This window comes from Nerophis ophidion, linkage group LG01, assembly GCF_033978795.1.
Source record: "Nerophis ophidion isolate RoL-2023_Sa linkage group LG01, RoL_Noph_v1.0, whole genome shotgun sequence".
Lineage (NCBI taxonomy): Eukaryota > Metazoa > Chordata > Actinopteri > Syngnathiformes > Syngnathidae > Nerophis > Nerophis ophidion.
The window spans coordinates 53,210,526-53,230,570 of record NC_084611.1 but is presented as its reverse complement, the minus strand read 5'-3'; the positions used below and the strand labels follow the sequence as shown (position 1 = coordinate 53,230,570).

Genomic DNA, 20,045 nt, shown 5'->3' with positions numbered 1-20,045 from the left:
CGAGGAGCAGCAACATAGATGACGCATCAGAGTCCATCGTTAGCAATAGATCATTAGTCAATTTTGCGAGGGCTGTCTCAGTCGAGTCATTTGCCCTGAAACCGGATTGAAAGGTTTCACATAGATTGTTAAACGCTAAGTGCTCATTTAGCTGCTCCGCAACAATTTTTTCGAGGATTTTCGAAATAAAGGGAAGGTGAGACACCGGTCGGTAGTTTACCATGAGGTCAGGATCGAGGTTAGGTCTTTTAAGGAGAGGATGAATAACCGCTTTTTTGAATGCAAAATGGAACAGTGCCCGAGGAAAGTGATAAGTTTATAATATTTAGCACTGATGGACCTAATAATACAAAAAGCTCCTTGATAAGTTTCCCAGGAAATGGGTCAAGTAAACATGTTGTTTGTTTTATTCCATTTACACGTTGTAACAATCCTTCTAATGTTATTTCATCAAAACGAGAGAAACTATTTTGGATATTTGCAGTATCCGCCGTATATACAATCGTATCTGTGTTACTATAACCCCGTTGTAGCTGGGACGCATTGTCTTTAATCTCCTTTCTAATAAGTTCAATTTTCTTATTAAAGAACTTCATAAAGTCATCTGCCGAATGGGTGGAGCTACTGGAAGGAGTCCCTTGTTGGGTTAGCGATGCTACTGTACTAAACACAAATTTTGGATCGTTTTTATTAATGCGGATGAGATTTGAGTAATAATTAGTTTTAGCTAAGGTAAGCATGCGTTTATAAGTTATTAAACTATCACTCCATGCTTGATGGTGCACCTCAAGTTTAGTCGCGCGCCATTTGCGTTCCAGCTTTCTACATAATAATTTCTGAGCTCTAGTTTCTTCAGTAAACCATGGCGTATGCCTTTTTGGAGCCTTTTTTAACTTTAGCGGTGCTATGTTTTCAATGGTTTTGCGCAGGGCGTCGTTAAAGTTGTTAGTGAGGTTATCAATTGAGCCCACATACTTTGGGAACGGTGCCATTACCGAGGGCAGTAGGTCCGCAAGAGTCGTCGTTGTGGCAGCATTAATGTTGCGGCTGCTATAGCAGTTATTATTATTATTAGCTTGCCGAACATGAGTCTGAACTTCGAATTTTATAAGTTAATGATCGGACATTACTTTAGTATACGGGAGTATCATAACTTTGGAGACGGTGATACCTCTGACAAGCACTAGGTCTATCGTATTACCGCTGCGATGCGTCGGTTCATTTATTATTTGTGTAAGACCACAGCTATCAATTATAGTCTGGAGCGCCACGCACGGTGGGTCCAATGGGGTATTCATATGGATATTAAAGTCCCCAATTATAATTATATTATCGGCGTGCGTCACTAGATCAGCAACAAACACTGAGAATTCACTAATAAAGTCCGAATAGGGCCCTGGGGGGCGGTAGATAACGGCCAGGCACAGAGGCAGAGGTGTGGCAGACTTCATAGAAAGCACCTCAAACGATTTATATTTATTATTTAAGTTAGGACTAAAGTTAAAGTTTTCGTTGTATATTAGTGTGACACCCCCTCCCCTTTTGAGGTGACGGGCAAAATTATATACATAGTGAATGACGAATACTATTTGATTTCCTGTTATGCAGCTCATTTTCATTTGACACATAAAATTTCTCTGACAATCTTGCAATTTTTGTTTTGGAAAGGACTTGAATGTTTGTGCCACTGCTTAATAACTTTAATAAATACAGTTTTGGTCAATTGACTTAGTTGAGTTTTCCCTCTCTGCATGAAAGTTTAAAATTAGCATATATGAATGCAGCATGAAGAAGAATGTTTGAATGTAGACACATAGAATCATCATACTGCTGTGATTATATGCATCAAGTGTTCATTCAAGGCCAAGGCAAAATATCGTGATATATATCCTATATCGCGATATGGCCTAAAAATACCGCGATATTAAAAAAAGGCAATATCGCCCAGCCCTAGTTTGAACCTTACAAGATACTTAACAAAAGCTTAGTTTTTTCTGGACATTTGTATTAAGTATATATATATATATATATATATATATATATACATATACACATATATATATATATATACATATATATATATATATATATATATATATATATATATATATACATATATATATATATACATATATATATATATAGCATTCTCCCGATGAGCTTCAAGAGGTAGTCACCTGAAATGGTTTTCACTTTACAGGTGTGCTTGAAGCTCATTGAGAGAATGCCAAGAGTGTGCAAACAAGTAATGAGAGTAAAGGGTGGCTATTTTGAATAGACGTGAACATAAAGCATGTTTTCAGTTATTTTACCTTTTTTTGTTCAGTACATAACTCCACATGTGTTCATTCATAGTTTTGATGCCTTCTATAATGGCTATCTTCACCTTCAATTGTTCAAATTTATTGTCATTACTCAACAGGTTTGAGGGAGTGCTCCTATGCAGTAGCAAACCTTGCAAATGAAGTGAGGTCCAATCGGAAATCCAGTTTATGCATATTTATTAACAAACTTGCAGGGTGAATGAAACATACCATGGATTATTGCAGTGATATTGTGTTATATGTTCTCCTGTCTTTCCTGCCTGTTGCTGTCTGCTGTTGGTAAGAACGGTTTGTGCTCCCACACCTGAGTCCTTCCTGCCCTGGCTCACCTGTGCTCCTATATATGCATTCCCCCCTGCACTGCTCAATCAAAAAGCCCGCCACCCAGTGACAAAAGAAAGTAATGCCAACTCAAAATAAGGATGCCTAAAATGGCTCCTACACACCAGCCCTAATTGTTCACACTGTAACAATTACTTGAAAGGGAGCCATTCAAATTCACTTTTACATGATTCTTCTTCTCAGTTTTTATTTTTTTCACATTTCTTTTTTTTCCGTAATTTCAAAATAAAAATATGTTTGCATTTATCGTTAATTAATCTTGAATCTTCATCAATCTTCAATTTCAGTCTTTTGGAGGAGACATATCTTGGTTATAGGTCTTTCCAGTATGTTGTTTTGGTCTTTAGTCGAACGTGTGTGCTGTTTGTAAAACAGGGTGTGTGTGATGCATCAGCGCAGTAGCACTGCGTAGAAGTGCTTGTAGTTAGCGCATGTTGCATTTTGCATGTTGCATGTTGCTTCTGCCTGCTACTGTCTGCTTTCAGCTACTGCCACCGGCTAGCCCTCCTTACGTGGGGTGAAAAGAAGAGCCGAGCGTGTAAGCCTCCTCTTGCCAGTACACAGCCTCTCCACCACCAAGACTCCTACAGTGCCTCCGCGCAGCCACAAACGGTAACTGGGACCTCGCGGTCTCAGGCTAAACTGTAGGGGATCTCGGAGCAGCAGTGGGCCCCAGAGGCGAGGTGTGCAGTTCCACCGGTGTGTGGACACGCCATGGCCTCCGCCAACCACTGCCCCATCTATGGGTCAAATAGCTCTCATCCACCTCCACCTGACCCCCCGCCGGCAGCTCCTGCAGCCAAGCCGATGCCAGATGTATTGCCTTGCTTTCTTCTGGGCCACATTGACACGGCCGATAGGGGGATCTTGATGTCAGGGCAACCCAAGATCTCCATACTTTCTGCCCAGGCTTGCGCCACAGAGATTTCACTCCAGGCTCCCCCTAAAAGGGAGGAAACAACACGGAAGCTGGCAGTCTTAAGTTCCACCCGATTGGCGCCAGCTTCGACGGTGGGAGGAATCATTGACTAATGATTGGCCACCGCCCGCCTCAAGCCGGGAAGCTTCCGGTTAAATAGGTGCCAACCCGCCTGGCGGGGAATAGGGTAAAGCGCGACTAGCAAACGTCAACAATTGCACCAAAGATGATCAGAAAAAAAGGGAAAACTGTGAGAAAGAAAATGAAGATACCAGCTCTTCGAGTATCAAGCTAGAATGTCAGAACAATGCGCACAGGGCTCAGGGACAACCCTGATCTCATTGGCGACTCGCGCAAGACAGCTATCATTGACCGTGAGCTCCATCCACTTAATGTCGACATTGCTGCGCTCCAAGAGACACATCTTGCTGACTTTGGCTCTCTGAAGGAAAAGCACTATACTTTCCTCCGGCTGGGAAAGAGTGCAGGGAAATCCCGGGAATATAAATAAATAAATGGGTTGCACTTGTATAGCGCTTTTCTACCTTCAAGGTACTCAAAGCGCTTTGACACTACTTCCACATTTACCCATTCACACACACATTCACACACTGATGGAGGGAACTGCCATGCAAGGCGCTACCCAGCACCCATCAGGAGCAAGGGTGAAGTGTCTTGCTCAGGACACAACGGACATGACGAGGTTGGTACTAGGTGGGAATTGAGCCAGGGACGCTCGGGTTGCGCACGGCCACTCTCCCCACTGCGCCACGCCATCCCTGTGTGGGACGGCGTGGTGTGGGATTTGCAGTGAATAACACTCTGCTTCCCATGATGGACCCACCGACAGGAGGGTTTGAGCAGATTCTTGTAATCCACCTTTCTACCAGCAGCGGACCAGCAAACCTGTTGTGTGCTTATGCCCCGACCCTCGACTCACCACCAGAGCCAAAAGACAAGTTCTACGAGGAGCTAGACGCGGCTGTCAACACCATCCGAAAAATGAGCATCTGCTACTTCTAGTAGACTTCAATGCCAGGGTAGATGCTGACCACAAATCCTGGCCAGACTGCTTTGGTCACTTTGAAATGGGTAGTATGAACGAAAATGGACAACGTCTGCTAGAGCTGTGCAGCTACCACAAGCTCTGCATCACGAACACCTTCTTCCAGACTAAGCTTCTGCACCGGGTATCCTGGAGACACCCCAGATCTAAACATTGGCACAAGCTCGACCTCATCATGACAAGGCGAGAGGCCCTTAACAGCGTACTTCTCACAAGGACATTTCACAGTGCTGACTGCGACACGGACCATTCACTAGTCCTCAGCAAGGTCAAGCTTCGACCAAAACCGATCAATCACACCAAGCAGAAGGCCCGTCAACGAATCAATGCCAGCCGTTATACAAACCCAGCTGTCACACAACGCTTCCTCACCTCCCTTGACCAAGCATTCTGTGGACCATCAATCAGGCAAAGTGCTGTGGACAAATGGAATTGCTTGCGTGATACCATCTACAACCAAGCCATTGCAACATACGGGAAGAGAACGAGAAGAAATGCAGACTGGTTTGAGGCTAGTGCTGCTGTGATGGAGCCAGTTAGAGAGGCAAAGCGTACCGCTTTCCTCAAGCACAAGGGAAACCCCTCACAGAGGAACCTTGACGGCTTGAGAAATGCAAAGAGCGAAGCCCAGAGAATGGCACGTAGCTGTGCCAACAATTACTGGTTCTAGCTCTCCTCAAACATACAAAGGGCCTCATACACGGGAGATATCAGGGGCATGTATGAGTGGATAAAGCAAGCAACCGGCCCGTCCGTCAAGAAAACAGCACCACTAAAAGCCAAGTCTGGTGAAGTGATCACTGACCGCAACAAGCAGATGGGCCGAACACTATACAGAGTTTTATGCCACTGAGAGCATTGTGTCAGAGGCGGGTCTGAATGGAGTTGCAAACCTGCCTGTTATGATGGAGCTCGACAAGGAACCCACGCAGGAAGAGCTCAGCAAAGCTATTGACAACCTTTCATGCGGCAAGGCCCCAGGTGCTGACGGGATAACACCTGAGTCATTAAAGTTGGGAAACCTTCGTTACTGCCGCACCTTCACCATCTCCTCTGCCTCTGTTGGAAAGATGGAGCCGTCCCCCAGGATCTGCGTGACTCCAAGATTGTCACACTGTATAAGAACAAGGGAGACTGTAGTGACTGTAATAATTACCGCGGCATCTCCCTGCTTAACATTGTGGGGAAAGTCTTCGCTCGTGTCGCCCTTGCTAGATTCCACCTTATTGCAGAATGTGTCTACCCTGAGTCACAATGTGGCTTTAGGGCAGCAAGATCCACAGTGGACATGATTTTCACCCTTCGGCAGCTGCAGGAGAAGTGCTGGGAACAGAGGAGACCCTTATATCTCGCCTTTGTCGATCTCACTAAAGCATTCAACCTTGTCAGCAGAGATGGTCTTTTCAAGCTGCTTGCAAAGATCAGCTGCCCCCCAAAACTCCTCGCCGTCATAAGATCATTCCACGAAAACACACAGGGTTCCGTTTGTTGGGAAGGAGGAACATAAGAGGCCTTTCCAATCCGCAGCAGCGTAAATCAGGGCTGCGTTTTTGCGCCAACCCTCTTTGGAATTTTCTTCTCCCTCGTTCTGTCTGCTGCATTCGGCACATGTTCTGAAGGTGTCCTCCTACACACAAGAGCTGATGGGAAACTTTTCAACCTTGCCCGTTTGCGCTCCAAGACTAAGGTGACCAGTGTCCTCCTGAGGGAAATGCTTTTTGCTGATGATGCAGCTCTAGCATCCCACACCGAGTCCAGGCTCCAGAGGCTGATGGACAGGCTTTCATCTGCCTGTAAAGAGTTTGGTCTCACCATCAATCTAAAGAAGACCAATGTCATGGGCCAAGATGCTGAAACTCCACTCTCCATCTCCGTCGACAATCAAACTCTGAAATGTGTCAACACCTTTACATTCCTTGGATCCGCAATCTCCAGTGACTTGTCACTCGACACAGAACGTGCCATCCGGCTTGCGAAAGCTGACACAGTGATGGCCAGGCTGTCCAAAAGAGTATGGTCGAACAACCAGCTATCCACGCGCACTAAACTCCAGGTCTACCAAGCCTGCGTCATTAGCACACTGATGTATGGCAGCGAGGCCTGGACCACCTACACCAGACATGAGGAAAAGCTAAACAGCTTCCACCTGCGCTGTCTTTGCCGCATCCTAGGAATCCCATGGCAGGACAAAGTTCCCAAGATGGAAGTCCTAGATCATGCTCACTCCACCAGCCTGTTCACCATGCTCAGCCAACGCTTCCTGAGATGGCTTGGCCATGTCCACAGGATGAACCCCAGCCGGCTCCCCAGAGCTGTCCTGTACGGCGAATTGTCAACAGGCTCCAGACTCCTTGTTCGCCCCTGACTGCGTTTCAAGGACGTGTGCAAACGTGACATGAAACTGGCAGAGATCGACAACAGGAACTGGGAGGAAGCTGCAAAAGACCGCAACATTTGGAGGCAGACTGTTGCCACAGGGACCCGCCGTGCCGAGGAAAAGCATATCTCCCTGATGCAGGCGAGGAGACTAAATCGGAAACTGCGTTACGCGGGACCTGCTCCTGTGTCAGAACCCTCCCCATACCTCTGCGCCAACTGCACCAGAGATTGTCACTCCAGACTGGGGCTGTACAGCCACAGCGGCCGCTGCAAGAAAGAATGAACTCCCCCAGACGCAACCCATCATCACTACTGACGGACGGATGCCTATGATGATCTTTAGTCGAACTGTGCGTACAAGACCTTTTGCATCAGGAATAGTTTCCGGTATCCTCCTCAGTAACCGGGATCCTCGTGGGGCAGTGGAATCGACCACCACCACAATGTCACCTGGGGAAAAACTTCTCTTGGCTCTGGTCCATCGCTGACGTTCTTGGATTAAAGGTAAGTATTATTTTGTCCATCGTTTCCAAAAGAGATCTGCCATGTATTGTACTTGTTTCCATCTACGTTTGATGTACAGATCCTCGTTTTACAAAGAGTCCAGGTGGCAATATTGGATTGTTTTTTACAAAAGAAGATGGTTTGGGGTCAGCGCTTCCAGGTCCATGGGGTCATCAGAGGATTTAGTTATGGGTCGGTCTTTTAAGATTGCTTCAACCTCACACATTAAAGTTTGCAATCCTTCATCATCAACTACTTGTTGATGAAGAACAGAGCGCAATACACTCCGTATTAAGCGGATTAGTCGTTCCCATACACCACGGTGATGGGATGCTGCAGGGGGGTTAAAGTTCCACTCTGTACCTTGCTGTAGTTTAGCGTTCTGGATTTTATCCTGATTCAAGCTGTTCAATGCTTTCTTCAATTCTTTTTCCGCTCCAACAAAGTTTGTACCATTGTCCGATCTCAGAGATGAAACTTGACCTCTTCCACAGATGAATCTCCTTAATGCATGGATACAGGAGTCTGTGTCAAGTGTGTGTGCATCTTCCAGGTGTACTGCCCTGCTTGCCATGCAGGTGAAAATTACACCATACCTTTCAACAAGACTTTGTCCTCTTTTGATTTCTATAGGACCGAAGTAGTCCACTCCTACATCCGTGAATGGAGGTTTGTCTGGTTGAATTCTTTCCAAAGGTAAGTCTGGCATTTTTTGCTCTCTGACATTACTCCTCTGTCGTTTACACACAATACAGTCATTTATGACTTTTCTTGCAGCAGAATCTGCTGTGATGATCCAATATTTTTTGCGGAGACAAGACAGCATGTAATTTCTTCCTGCATGTCCGAGTTGCTTATGGATGTGGCATAATAGTAGAGTGGATATGTGGAGGTCCTTAGAGAGAATAATCGGATGTTTGATTTCTTCAGGCATTGCTAGCCTATTCAGGCGACCACCTACTCTGAGAAGTCCATCCTCCAGCACTGGATCCAATTTGTACAAATGACTGTTTCGTTTGACATTTTTATCAGTCTTTAGAACAGACATTTTCCCTTGAAATCTTTAACTTTGACCGAATGAGATTACTGCATTCTCTGCTTGGATTAGATCTTGGGGAGATAAACCCTGTCCATGAAGTGTGGGTTTAAATACTTGCATCTCCTCTTCAATCTTCTTCTTTAATTTGACAGAATCATTTTCAACACTACTCACAGCAGTTTGAACTTCTTTTCTTTTCCTAGTCAGTTGCAAGATTACGGTCTTTACTTTTAAAAGCCAGGCTATTGCAATCTTCAGTCTCATCCAGGAAGAGAAGTAGTAGATTAAATAGTTAGTTGGGTTCAACTGAATTTTGACAATGGCATCTACTGTGATTCCAGGTTTGATTTCTGGATCATCAACAGAGATTTTGGATTCAACTTGCAAGATTGGTCATTCTTGGCTTGCTTTCCAGAGAAAATCTGTTCGTCTTATCCATTTTTTGTAGCCTAGGAAGCGATCTGCTGTCAGCCCTCTTGATGCTCCATCTGCAGGGTTTTCCTTTGTGCTCACATATCTCCATTATGATATGTCGGTGGCATCCCCTACAAAAGAGACTGTTTGCTACAAATATTTTAAAGCGTTTGGTTTCGTTGCTTATGTATTTTAAGCACTTTTGTGCTATCCGTCCAGAAAAAAGATTTCTCCAGTTTTAACTGTAGGTCCTTTCGCAGCATTGTGTCAACTTTGACAGCGTGGACAGCTGCAGCCAGCTCCATTCTGGGAATTGTCATTAGTTTTAATGGTGCCACTCTTAATTTTCCGATGATGAATGCAACATGCACTTCTTTGTTTTTGTTTTCCAGTCTTAAATAAGAGACGGTTCCGTAGCCACTCTCACTGGCATCCGAAAAGTGATGCAGCTGTAAGTGTGTGATTTGACCAAAGTGTGTAGGCTTCATGCACCGGTCAACTTTAAACTCCTTCATGTTGCATAACACATACACACATATATATATATACACACACACACACACATACATATATATATATATATATATATATATATGTATATATATATATATATATAAATTAGGGGTATTAGAAAAAATTGATTCGAATACGAATCGAATCGTTTACGTTGTGCGATTCAGAATCGATTCTCATTTTTAAAAAATCTTTTTTTTTTTAATTAAATTTATTTCATTTTTTTATCAATCAAACAAAACAATACACAGCAATACCATAACAATGCAATCAATTTCCAAAACCAAACCTGACCCAGCAACCAGCAACACTCAGAACTGCAGTAAACAGAGCAATTTAGAGGAGACACAAACACGACACAGAACAAACCAAAAAGTAGTGAAACAAAAATGAATATTATCAACAACAGTATCAATATTAGTTATAATTTCAGCATAGCAGTAATTAAAAATCCCTCACTGGCATTATCATTAGACATTTATATCCATCCATCCATCCATTTTCTACCGCTTATTCCCTTTAGGGGTCGCGGGGGGCGCTGGCACCTATCTCAGCTACAATCGGGCGGAAGGCGGGGTACACCCTGGACAAGTCGCCACCTCATCGCAGGGCCTAGACATTTATAAAAATAATAAAAACAATAGTGTCAGAGTGGCTTACACTTGCATCGCATCTCATAAGCTTGACAGCACACTGTGTCCAATAATTTCACATCCTAAAATAAGTCATATTTTTGGTTCGTTTAATAGTTAAAACAAATTTACATTATTGCAATCAGTTGATAAAACATTGTCCTTTACAATTATAAGAGCTATTTTTTTTAAATCTACTACTCTGCTAGCGTGTCAGCAGACTGGGGTAGATCCTGCTGAAATCCTATGTATTGAATGAATACAGAATCGTTTTGAATCGGAAAAATATCGTTTTCGAATCGAGAATCGAATCAGATCGAAAAAATCGATACATATTTTCGAATCGTGACCCCAAGAATCGATATTGAATCGAATCGTGGGACACCCTGATATATATATATATATATATATATATATATATATATATATATATATATATATATACATATATATATATATATATATATATACATATATATATATATATATATATATATATATATATATCCATCCATCCATTTTCTACCGCTTATTCCCTTTTGGGGTCGCGGGGGGCGCTGGCGCCTATCACAGCTACAATCGGGCGGAAGGCGGGGTACACCCTGGACAAGTCGCCACCTCATCGCATCACATAAATATTTATACACACACACACACACACACATATATATATATATATAAATATATATATATATATATATATATATATATATATATATATGTGTGTAGGAGCCATTTAAGGCATCCTTATTTTTGTGTTGGCAATTACTTTCTTTTGTCAGTAGGTGGCGGGCTTTTTGGTTGAGCAGTGCAGGGGGAATGTATATACAGGAGCACAGGTGAGCTGATTAGGGGGACTCAGGTGTGGGAGCACAAACCGTTCTTACCAACAGCCGACAACAACAGCAGACAACAGCAACAGGCAGGAAAGACAGGAGAACATATAACACAATGTCACTACAATAATCCATGGTATGTTTCATTCACCCTGCAAGTTAATAAATATGAATTAACTGGATTTCTGACTGGACCTCACTTCATTGCAACGTTTGCTGCTGCGTAGGATCACTCCCTCAAACCTGTTGAGTAGTGACAATAAATTTGAACATTTGAAGGTGAAGATTGCCACTACAGCTCAAGTAAGAACGGTGCTCTTCCAGTGAAAAGGACAACAAGAAGAACACTGAAGGACACCAAAAAGCCGCAAGAGGACGAGTTGTGCCACGGCCACGCTTTGCTCATCAGCCAGGGTGATTGGAAACACCTGCCAGCTCTATAGGGTGAGTTGTTTGGAGCTGAAAGCAGCAAAAGGAAGATACTTTGCCGATTATGTCTGGTGGCAAAGATGATGTACAGCCACAAGGTGGCAAAAATGTGGATCCTGAAAGGGAAAATGTACAATATGCTGAAAAGGAAAAAAGAGCCATAAAGTATACTGCCAAAGGCTTGGAAATCAAAGTTGACAATTATCGTAATGCAATAGGAGCATGTGTTAAAAAAGCTGCTAAAATAAGGGACACAATGAAACAACTCATGCATTTAAATGAAAATGATGAAAATGCAAATGCTGTAAGTGGTTACTTGGATAAATTGATTCATTTGTGTGGAGAGGCAAGGGAGAATCATTTCTCATTGATTGCCTTACCATTGCCTGAAGAGGAACTGGATAGAAAAAAATGACTAGTTTCAAAAAAAGATTAAGATACTAGAAGGTTTCATAAAACTTGTGCATGAACGGTTATCAGAAGTGAAAAAGCTAACCACACATGACACTGCCCCTGTGGGAGAGGAGTCACAATTGCATCCTTCTCAAACACATGGCTCACTTGAAACGCAATTCCAAGATGAAATGTATGTCCCACTTGCCCATGATGAACATTTATGTGTTACACTTTCTGATATTGGAGCCCAGGACAGTGCATCGAATTTCTCAATCACACGCAACTTCATAACATCAAGAACCTCTTCTACCTCATCTGCTCTCATACGAGCCCAGGCCGAAAAGGCAACTCTAATGGCAGAGGTTGCTGCATTGGAGAAAAAACATCAGATTGAATCACAACAAAGAATTCGACAGGAACAATTCACAAAACAACAGGAACAATTCGCAAAACAACAGGAACAACTCAAAATGGAAAAGGAAAAGTTGGAATTGGAAACCAAGCTGGCAGCAGCAAATGCAAGGGAGTAAGTTTTTGCAACCATGGGATCTAGGGAAGGATCAAGAGTGTCAAGAATGAGCTCTGAATCACACAAGGGAGCTGCTGCTCCAAAGAAAACAATGCCTCTCTTTGACACACAGGTTGTGAAGCCAAAACAATTCATATATGAAAAGTACACCAAAACTCATTACATGACTCCAAGACAGGATGCTCTCTCTTTAATGCAAACTGACAATGTATCAAAATCAACTATGCAAATGTAAAATGTGTCGAATACAACTGGGCAAAGTAATCACGCTCATGTGAAAAAAGATGATGTTAAAGGTCATACAGTTCAAACTACATCCCCTGTCACAAATGCCATCAAACAAGATCACATTCTTGATTTACTAAAAGGACAACATGATTTCAATGCCTTATTGGTTAAGCAGAATGTCCATTCCTCTTTACCATCAAGAGACGTACCTGTGTTTGATGGAGATCCGTTTCAGTATGAAACCTTTATAAGGGCATTTGAATATGGAGTGGAGAAAAGGTGTGACACCTATGACTGTTTGCATTACCTGGAACAATATACTAGAGGGCATCCAAAAGAGCTGGTTCAAAGTTGCCAACATTTGCCTCTGTCCTAGGCCTACCAGAAGGCAAGACAGCTACTCAAAGAACATTTTGGAAATGAATATCATATTGCAACAGTATATATGAAAAAGGCGTTTTCCTGGGGAACAATTAAATTGGAGGATTCAAAAGGATTGGGAGCATTCTCTCTATTCCTCAGAAGTTGTTCCAATGCAATGGGAAGTCTGCCCTATATGGAAGAAATGAATGTTGTTTCTAATATGAGGACCATCATCCTAAAGCTTCCATACAAGCTCAGAGAGCAGTGGAGGAACAAGGCCTGTGACCTACAAGAGAAGCAAAGCCATCGTGCCATTTTCCCAGACCTTGTAAATTTTATTGAAAAACAAGTCAAAATACTTTCTGATCCACTGTTTGGTAACATTCAGGACACTAAGCAATCAACTGTCAAACCCTCATCCGTCCCTATGCCAAGAGTAAATTCAAGTCCAAGAAGCAGCTTTGCAACAACATTAATACCCATAGAAACTGTGGAGTCAAATGAAGGAAAAAGGAATGTGACTGTCAAATCTCAAAGTTGTCTGTTCTGTAAGAAGAGTGATCACAGACTGGAGTGCTTTCCACAATTCAAGAGGAAGAAGCAGAAAGAAAAAATAAACTTCTTAAAGGAAAAAGGAGTCTGTTTTGGCTGTCTGAAAATAGGACATTTAAGTCGAGACTGCAGAAATCGTCTATTATGTGAAATCTGTAAACAACAACATCCACAGATACTCCACATTGAAAAGACAGAACAAACACAAACCAAATCAATCGGAATCAATGCTGTTGTCCCACCTCCCAAGCATACTTGTGGTCATATTGGGGCCGGGGATGACCCCTCCAGCTACTCCATTGTACCTGTACAAGTCAAAAGCAACAAGGGAGACACTGTTACAAACATATGCATTCTTGGATCATGGAAGCACCTCCACATTCTGCACAGAAAAACTGATGCAAAGACTGAACATTACAGGACAAAACAAAAACCATCCTTCTCAAAACCATAAATCAAGTGAAACCCGAAACCAGCTACCACATCACTGGACTGAAAATAGCCAGGATAAACACAAATGACTTTATTCAATTGCCTGATGTATTTACACACAAAACCATGCCTGTTTCACCACACAATATTCCAAAACAGCAGGATTTGAAACACTGGCCATATCTAAACAATATCAAATTACCTGAAATTGACTCTGACATCAACCTCCTCATTGGCACGAATGCCTCTAAGGTACTGGAACCCTGGGAGGTGGTCAATAGCCAGGAGGACGGGCCATACGCAGTGAGGACCCTATTGGGATGGGTCATTTATGGTCCTTTAATAGGAGATGACACCAGCAGGCATAATGGCTGCCCTGTTGCTGATGTCAATAGAATATCTATTCTAAACCTGGAGGAGAAATGCTTTGCCTACGACAAGATGGAGAAAAGCAAGAGACGTCTCCAGCAAGAGTTGGACGACATGGTGATAGATCACGACCAACTTCGACTAACTGTCACCAATCTGGAGAAGAAGCAGAAGTTTGACCAGATGCTGGCGGAAGAGAAAAACATATATGCACGCTATGCAGAGGAGCGAGATCGGGCTGAAGCCGAGGCCCGTGAGAAAGAGACCCGTACACTGTGTTTGACCCGCGAGCTGGAAACTCTGATGGAACTAAAAGACGAGGTGGACCGCAACAACAAACTGCTTTGGGCTGAAATGGAGGATCTGGTGTCATCCAAAGATGATGTTGGAAAGAGCGTGCACGAGCTGGAGAAGTCCAAGCGTGCCATGGATCAGCAGCTGGAGGAGATGAAAACACAGCTTGAGGAACTAGAGGATGAGTTGCAGGCCACGGAAGATGCCAAGCTGCGTCTGAAGGTCAAAATGCAGGCCATGAAGGCCCAGTATGAACGGGACCTGTCCGGACGTGACGAAATGGGTGAGGAAAAGAAGAGGTCTTTGATCAAGCAGGTCCGTGAAATGGAAATGGAGCTGGAAGATGAGCGCAAGCAGCGTTCTGGTGCCGCTGTTAAATGTAAAAAACTGGAGCTGGACTTGAAGGAACTGGAGGCGGGCATCGACATGGCCAACAAGCACCGTGAGGAAGCCCTCAAACAACTGTAGAAACAGCAGGCCCAGATGAAAGAACTTATCGGGGAACTGGATGACACTCGCATGTCTCAAGAAGAAATTCTGGCCCAGAGTAAGGAGTCTGAGAAGAAGTTAAAGGGCATGGAAGCTGATATGCTCCAAATGCAGGAGGAGATGGCTGCTGCAGAACGGGCCAAGCGACAAGCTCAGCTGGAGAGAGACCAGTTGCAGGATGAGATGAACAATCAGGCCACCAAGAATGCTCAAATCGCAAAGGCGAGGAGACGTTTGGAGGCACTTATCGCTCAGCTGGAAGAGGAGCTGGAGGAGGAGCAGTGCAACACGGAGCTGGTTAACGACAGGCTGAAGAAGTCCATGCAGCAGACTGATCAAATGAACGTGGAGCTGACCTCAGAACGCAGCTCCTTTAAGCGCGTGGAATGCACCCGCGCCCAGCTGGAGCGTCAGAACAAGGAGCTGAAGCTCAAGCTGCAGGAGCTGGAAGGAGCGGTGAAGTCCAAGTACAAGGCCAACATGGCCGCCCTTGAGGCCAAGTTTGCTCAGCTAGAGGATCAGCTGGACATCGAGACCAGGGAGCGGCAAGGTGCCAACAAGCTTGTGTGGCGAACTGAGAAAAAACTGAAAGAGCTGGTTCTGCAGGTGGATGATGAGAGACCCAACACCGAGCAGTACAAAGACCAGGCATACAAGTTGAACTCTCGCGTGAAGCAGCTGAAGCGGCAGCTGGAGGAGACCGAGGAGGAGGCTCAGAGGGCAAACGCCTACCGAAGGAAGATGCAGAGGGAGCTGGAGGATGCCACAGAGTCAGCAGACGCCATGACTTGTGAAGTCAGCACCCTCAAGAGCAAGCTGAGGCGTGGCGACCTCCCTTTCACTATGCTTCGCATTGTGACCCGCATTGGCGTGGAAAGTGACGAGGAGGCCGAGCCCAAGACCGAGACCCCTGAGCCCAGGTAAAGACCTGCCATGCCACTTAATTGTTTTTTTTTTTTGCTTTTGTTTTTTAGCATCCGACCAACCCAAATCTTGTCTACATAATGAAGATTCAAGATTAATGAACTATAAATGCCAACATATTTTTATTTTTAAAATATGAAAAAAAAAAAACAACGAAATTTGAAAAAAAAAACTAAGAAAAACCAATATTGCCACCTGGACTCTTTGTAAAACGAGGATCTGTACATCAAACGTAGATGGAAACAAGTACAATACATGGCAGATCTCTTTTGGAAACGATGGACAAAAGAATACTTACCTTTAATCCAAGAACGTTAGCGATGGACCAGAGCCAAGAGAAGTTTTGCCCCTGGTGACATTGTGGTGGTGGTCGATTCCACTGCCCCATTAGGATCCTGGTTATTGGGGAGGATACTGGAAACTATTCCTGATGCAAAAGGTCTTGTACGCACAGTTCGACTAAAGACCAAAAACAACATACTGGAAAGACCAATAACCAAGATATGTCTCCTCCAAAAGACTGAAATTGAAGATGAAGGAAGATTCAAGATTAATGAACTATAAATGCCAACATATTTTTATTTTGAAATTATGAAAAAAAAAAAAAAACTGTGAAGAAGAATCGTGTAAAAGTGAATTTGAATGGCTCCCTTTCAAGTAATTGTTACAGTGTAAACATTTAGGGCTGGTGTGTAAGAGCCATTTAAGGCATCCTTATTTTGAGGTGGCATTACTTCCTTTTGTCAGTAGGTGGCGGACTTTTTGGTTGAGCAGTGCAGGGGGGAATGCATATATAGGAGCACAGGTGAGCCAGGGCAGGAAGGACTCAGGTGTGGGAGCACAAACCGTTCTTACCAACAGCAGACAGCAACAGGCAGGAAAGACAGGAGAACATATAACACAATATCACTGCAATAATCCATGGTATGTTTCATTCACCCTGCAAGTCAATTAATAAATATGAATTAACTGGATTGCTGACTGGACCTCACTTCATTGCAATGTTTGCTGCTGCGTAGGATCACTCCCTCAAACCTGTTGAGTAGTGACAATAAATTTGAACATTTGAAGGTGAAGATTGCCACTACAAAATATATAAATATATAAATATATAAATATATATATATATATATATATATATATATATATATATATATATATATATATATATATATGTATATATGAACATATACACACACATATATATAGATGTATACACATATGGATATATATATACACACATTGGTACACACACATTATTATACATATATATTCATACATATACATTTACACACATATATATATACACGTATATATACACATATACATGTACACATTTATATATGTATATACATATATATATAAATATATACATATATGTATACACATTTAAATATACACATATACACATGTATATACATATATATACACACACACATATATATACACATTTATACACACACATACACACACACACATATATCTATATATATATATATATATATATATATATATATATATATATATATATATATATATATATATATATATATATGCATACATATATGTATAGCTTTTATTTGTCATCCATACAAAGTGTAATATATATATATATATATATATATATATATATATATATATATATACATATATATATATATATATATATTACACTTTGTATGTTTTTTTTTGTAAAAGTATCTTTCGGACACGGGGGTGTCCGAACTTTGGATCACTCAAATGTGACCCTCCGTACTTTGTGTTGCTCACACAAACATTTACGGTCTATCTCATCTTTGTTCAAGAGTGCAATTCAATATTTGTATGGAATAATAAATAGTGTGATGCACGTCGATTTGTTGACAGAGCCCAAAGTCTAGTTGAAAGAAAACACTGCAATGAATAAACGGGCAGCTTTTGAAGGTTGACTGACAGTATATAAGAGCAACTCTTGTTCATGAGCTCTATCTACACAGAAGCAAGAAGGAGCTCTCACCTGCAGGTTTGTACTCGCATGCTTTTTGTCGTCTCTCTCGTGCAGATTGTGATGACTCAGCAGCTCTTTTGGGTTTCTCAGTCCGTCGTCCTCAACCTCTGCACCATCTTCCTGGCCAAGATGCTGACTGTGACTTTAGTTCTTTGTGCAACGGTGGCACTGGCTACAGCTGACGGTGAGCAGCAAAAGACCAAATGTTCTACAGGATGGACACACAGAAACAGACGGACAGTCAATCACTGGTTCTTGTTTGTCCACTCTAGATGCAGCTGCAAACCATACCGAGCTTTTTGCGTCACAGTGTCCACCCAACTGGCAAAAACACAACCAACGGTGTTTCTACTTTGAATCCTCCACCAAGAACTGGGTTAATGCTGAGGTTGGTATCATTATTTCATGCTCATAGACAGCTGCTCAGTTGGTCTGGTGTGTAAGAGACGTGTTTCTCTGGCTCTACCCTCCGCAGAAACAATGCCAGACCATGGGTGGGAACCTCGCATCGATACACCAGGATGACGAGCATAAATTCCTTCAGACCTTGAGTCAGGCAGAAGCATGGATTGGAGGCTCAGATTGCCAAACGGTAGTAAGAACTTTCCCTAAATTTCATTTTTGTGTTTTGAGGCTAACATGATTCACCGCGTGTACAGGCTGGAAACTGGTTATGGAGTGATGGTACGGGCATGTCCGGAACTTTCTGGTGTCCACAAAAACCGGACGACACGCTGGATGAGTGCTGTCTGCAGACCAACTCACAAAGTAGACAGACTTAAGATCTGATCTTAATCAATCTCAGTAACTACATTTGTTAAAAAGAGATGACATTTTCTCTTTGTTAACAGTCGGCAAATGCTGGGATGATGTCGCCTGTAACACACTACTGCCTTTTGTGTGTGCAAAGCCACTTTAGACTGCAGGTATGTACAGTGACACGGTTTTGTTGCAGTCTCGTGCATATTCAAACTCTCTTTTTTATCATGCTATGTCAAAAGGCTGACCTGGACCCAAGAAGGCAGAAGACTGCGGATGGATGGATATTTATCAACTGGAGAATATATCACAGACATTCTTTCGTACATGGAATAAACATATTCGGAATTGAGAAGTGCATTTTGAAATTATTTTTTTTACAAATATTTACACACCTAATTTTGACCTGCATCCTCCAATCGTTACGTGCACAGAAAAGGTAATAGACACAGGCCTAGTCGTCAGCGGTCACTCGAAGCGAGTCTGACGATCATCCTGGTAGGGGGGGTATCCCTTCATGGAGGATGCCTGTGCGTGACTTAGTCTAACGTGGGGAGACTAGTTCAAGTCACCACACGATCCTTCACAGGTCCGGGTCAGGGTCCAGTGGCATGGAGTCCAAGATGACTGGGAAACCCGTTTCTGCTGCAGCCTTCTGCCGCCATCTCAGCCGTTGTGACGCTCCACAGGGTTAGCAATCATCCGCCGCCTGTTCCTGTTGAGAAGACAAAAGCTGTCTTTGAACCTACCAAGAAGAAGGCTTGTAAAACTCCACTGTGTAGGGTGGGAAGCAACATGAAGGTGTTCTGTTTCTTTGATGTGTTGTAATCCACAGAAAGATTTTGTCTTGACCCGAGAACTATAAAGCGGAGAGGAAGCAGGGCCCGACTGACCACCAGGCACCTGTTCTTTGATCTCTTTTACGACCTTTTCTTTGAACCAACCTTTTCTTTAAACTGTTTTTAATCAGAGGGGTTGGCTGTTTACGACCCCCTCCCATAGAAACAGCTGTTGCCATGTAATCAAGGAAAGTCCAAATAAAAGAAGAGGCATACAATCTTTCATCAGAGTGTGGTGGAATTGTACAAAGAGTACAGTCCAGATGTTTCTCTTCACTGAGCCAAATTTAATTCAGTCTCTGTTTGATTCCTTGCTTCTTGTCTTTTTTAATAGATGTCATCAGTGTTTGAACTAGGGCTGGGCGATATATCGATGTATACGATACATCGCGGGTTTGTCTTTGTGCGATATAGAAAATGACTATGTCGTAAAATTCGAGTATATGTTCTCACGCAGGACTTTTAGCTGCGGGCGTACACTTCAGGC

At 42.9% G+C, this 20,045-nt stretch overlaps 2 protein-coding genes across 3 annotated transcripts; both read left to right on the top strand.

Moving 5' to 3' along the window:
• Positions 1 to 14,023: 14,023 nt before the first annotated feature.
• LOC133559215 (myosin heavy chain, embryonic smooth muscle isoform-like) lies at positions 14,024 to 16,003 on the top strand. Its single transcript, XM_061910802.1, is given in 1 exon segment — positions 14,024 to 16,003. A coding segment is annotated over 1 exon segment (1,950 nt). The 3' UTR covers positions 15,974 to 16,003.
• Positions 16,004 to 17,906: 1,903 nt separating this feature from the next.
• On the top strand, positions 17,907 to 19,074 carry LOC133536119 (type-2 ice-structuring protein-like). Of its 2 annotated transcripts, none has more exons than XM_061876453.1 (7): positions 17,907 to 17,975; positions 18,051 to 18,144; positions 18,233 to 18,348; positions 18,436 to 18,552; positions 18,620 to 18,728; positions 18,812 to 18,886; positions 18,962 to 19,074. In XM_061876453.1, exons 1-6 carry the CDS (start codon positions 17,931 to 17,933, stop codon positions 18,877 to 18,879), a joined length of 549 nt encoding a protein of 182 aa, XP_061732437.1. In that variant the 5' UTR covers positions 17,907 to 17,930; the 3' UTR covers positions 18,880 to 18,886; positions 18,962 to 19,074. The 2 variants fall into 2 exon arrangements, with proteins under 2 accessions (XP_061732437.1, XP_061732356.1); XM_061876372.1 differs by having other exon boundaries at positions 17,916 to 17,975; positions 18,033 to 18,144.
• Positions 19,075 to 20,045: the final 971 nt, after the last annotated feature.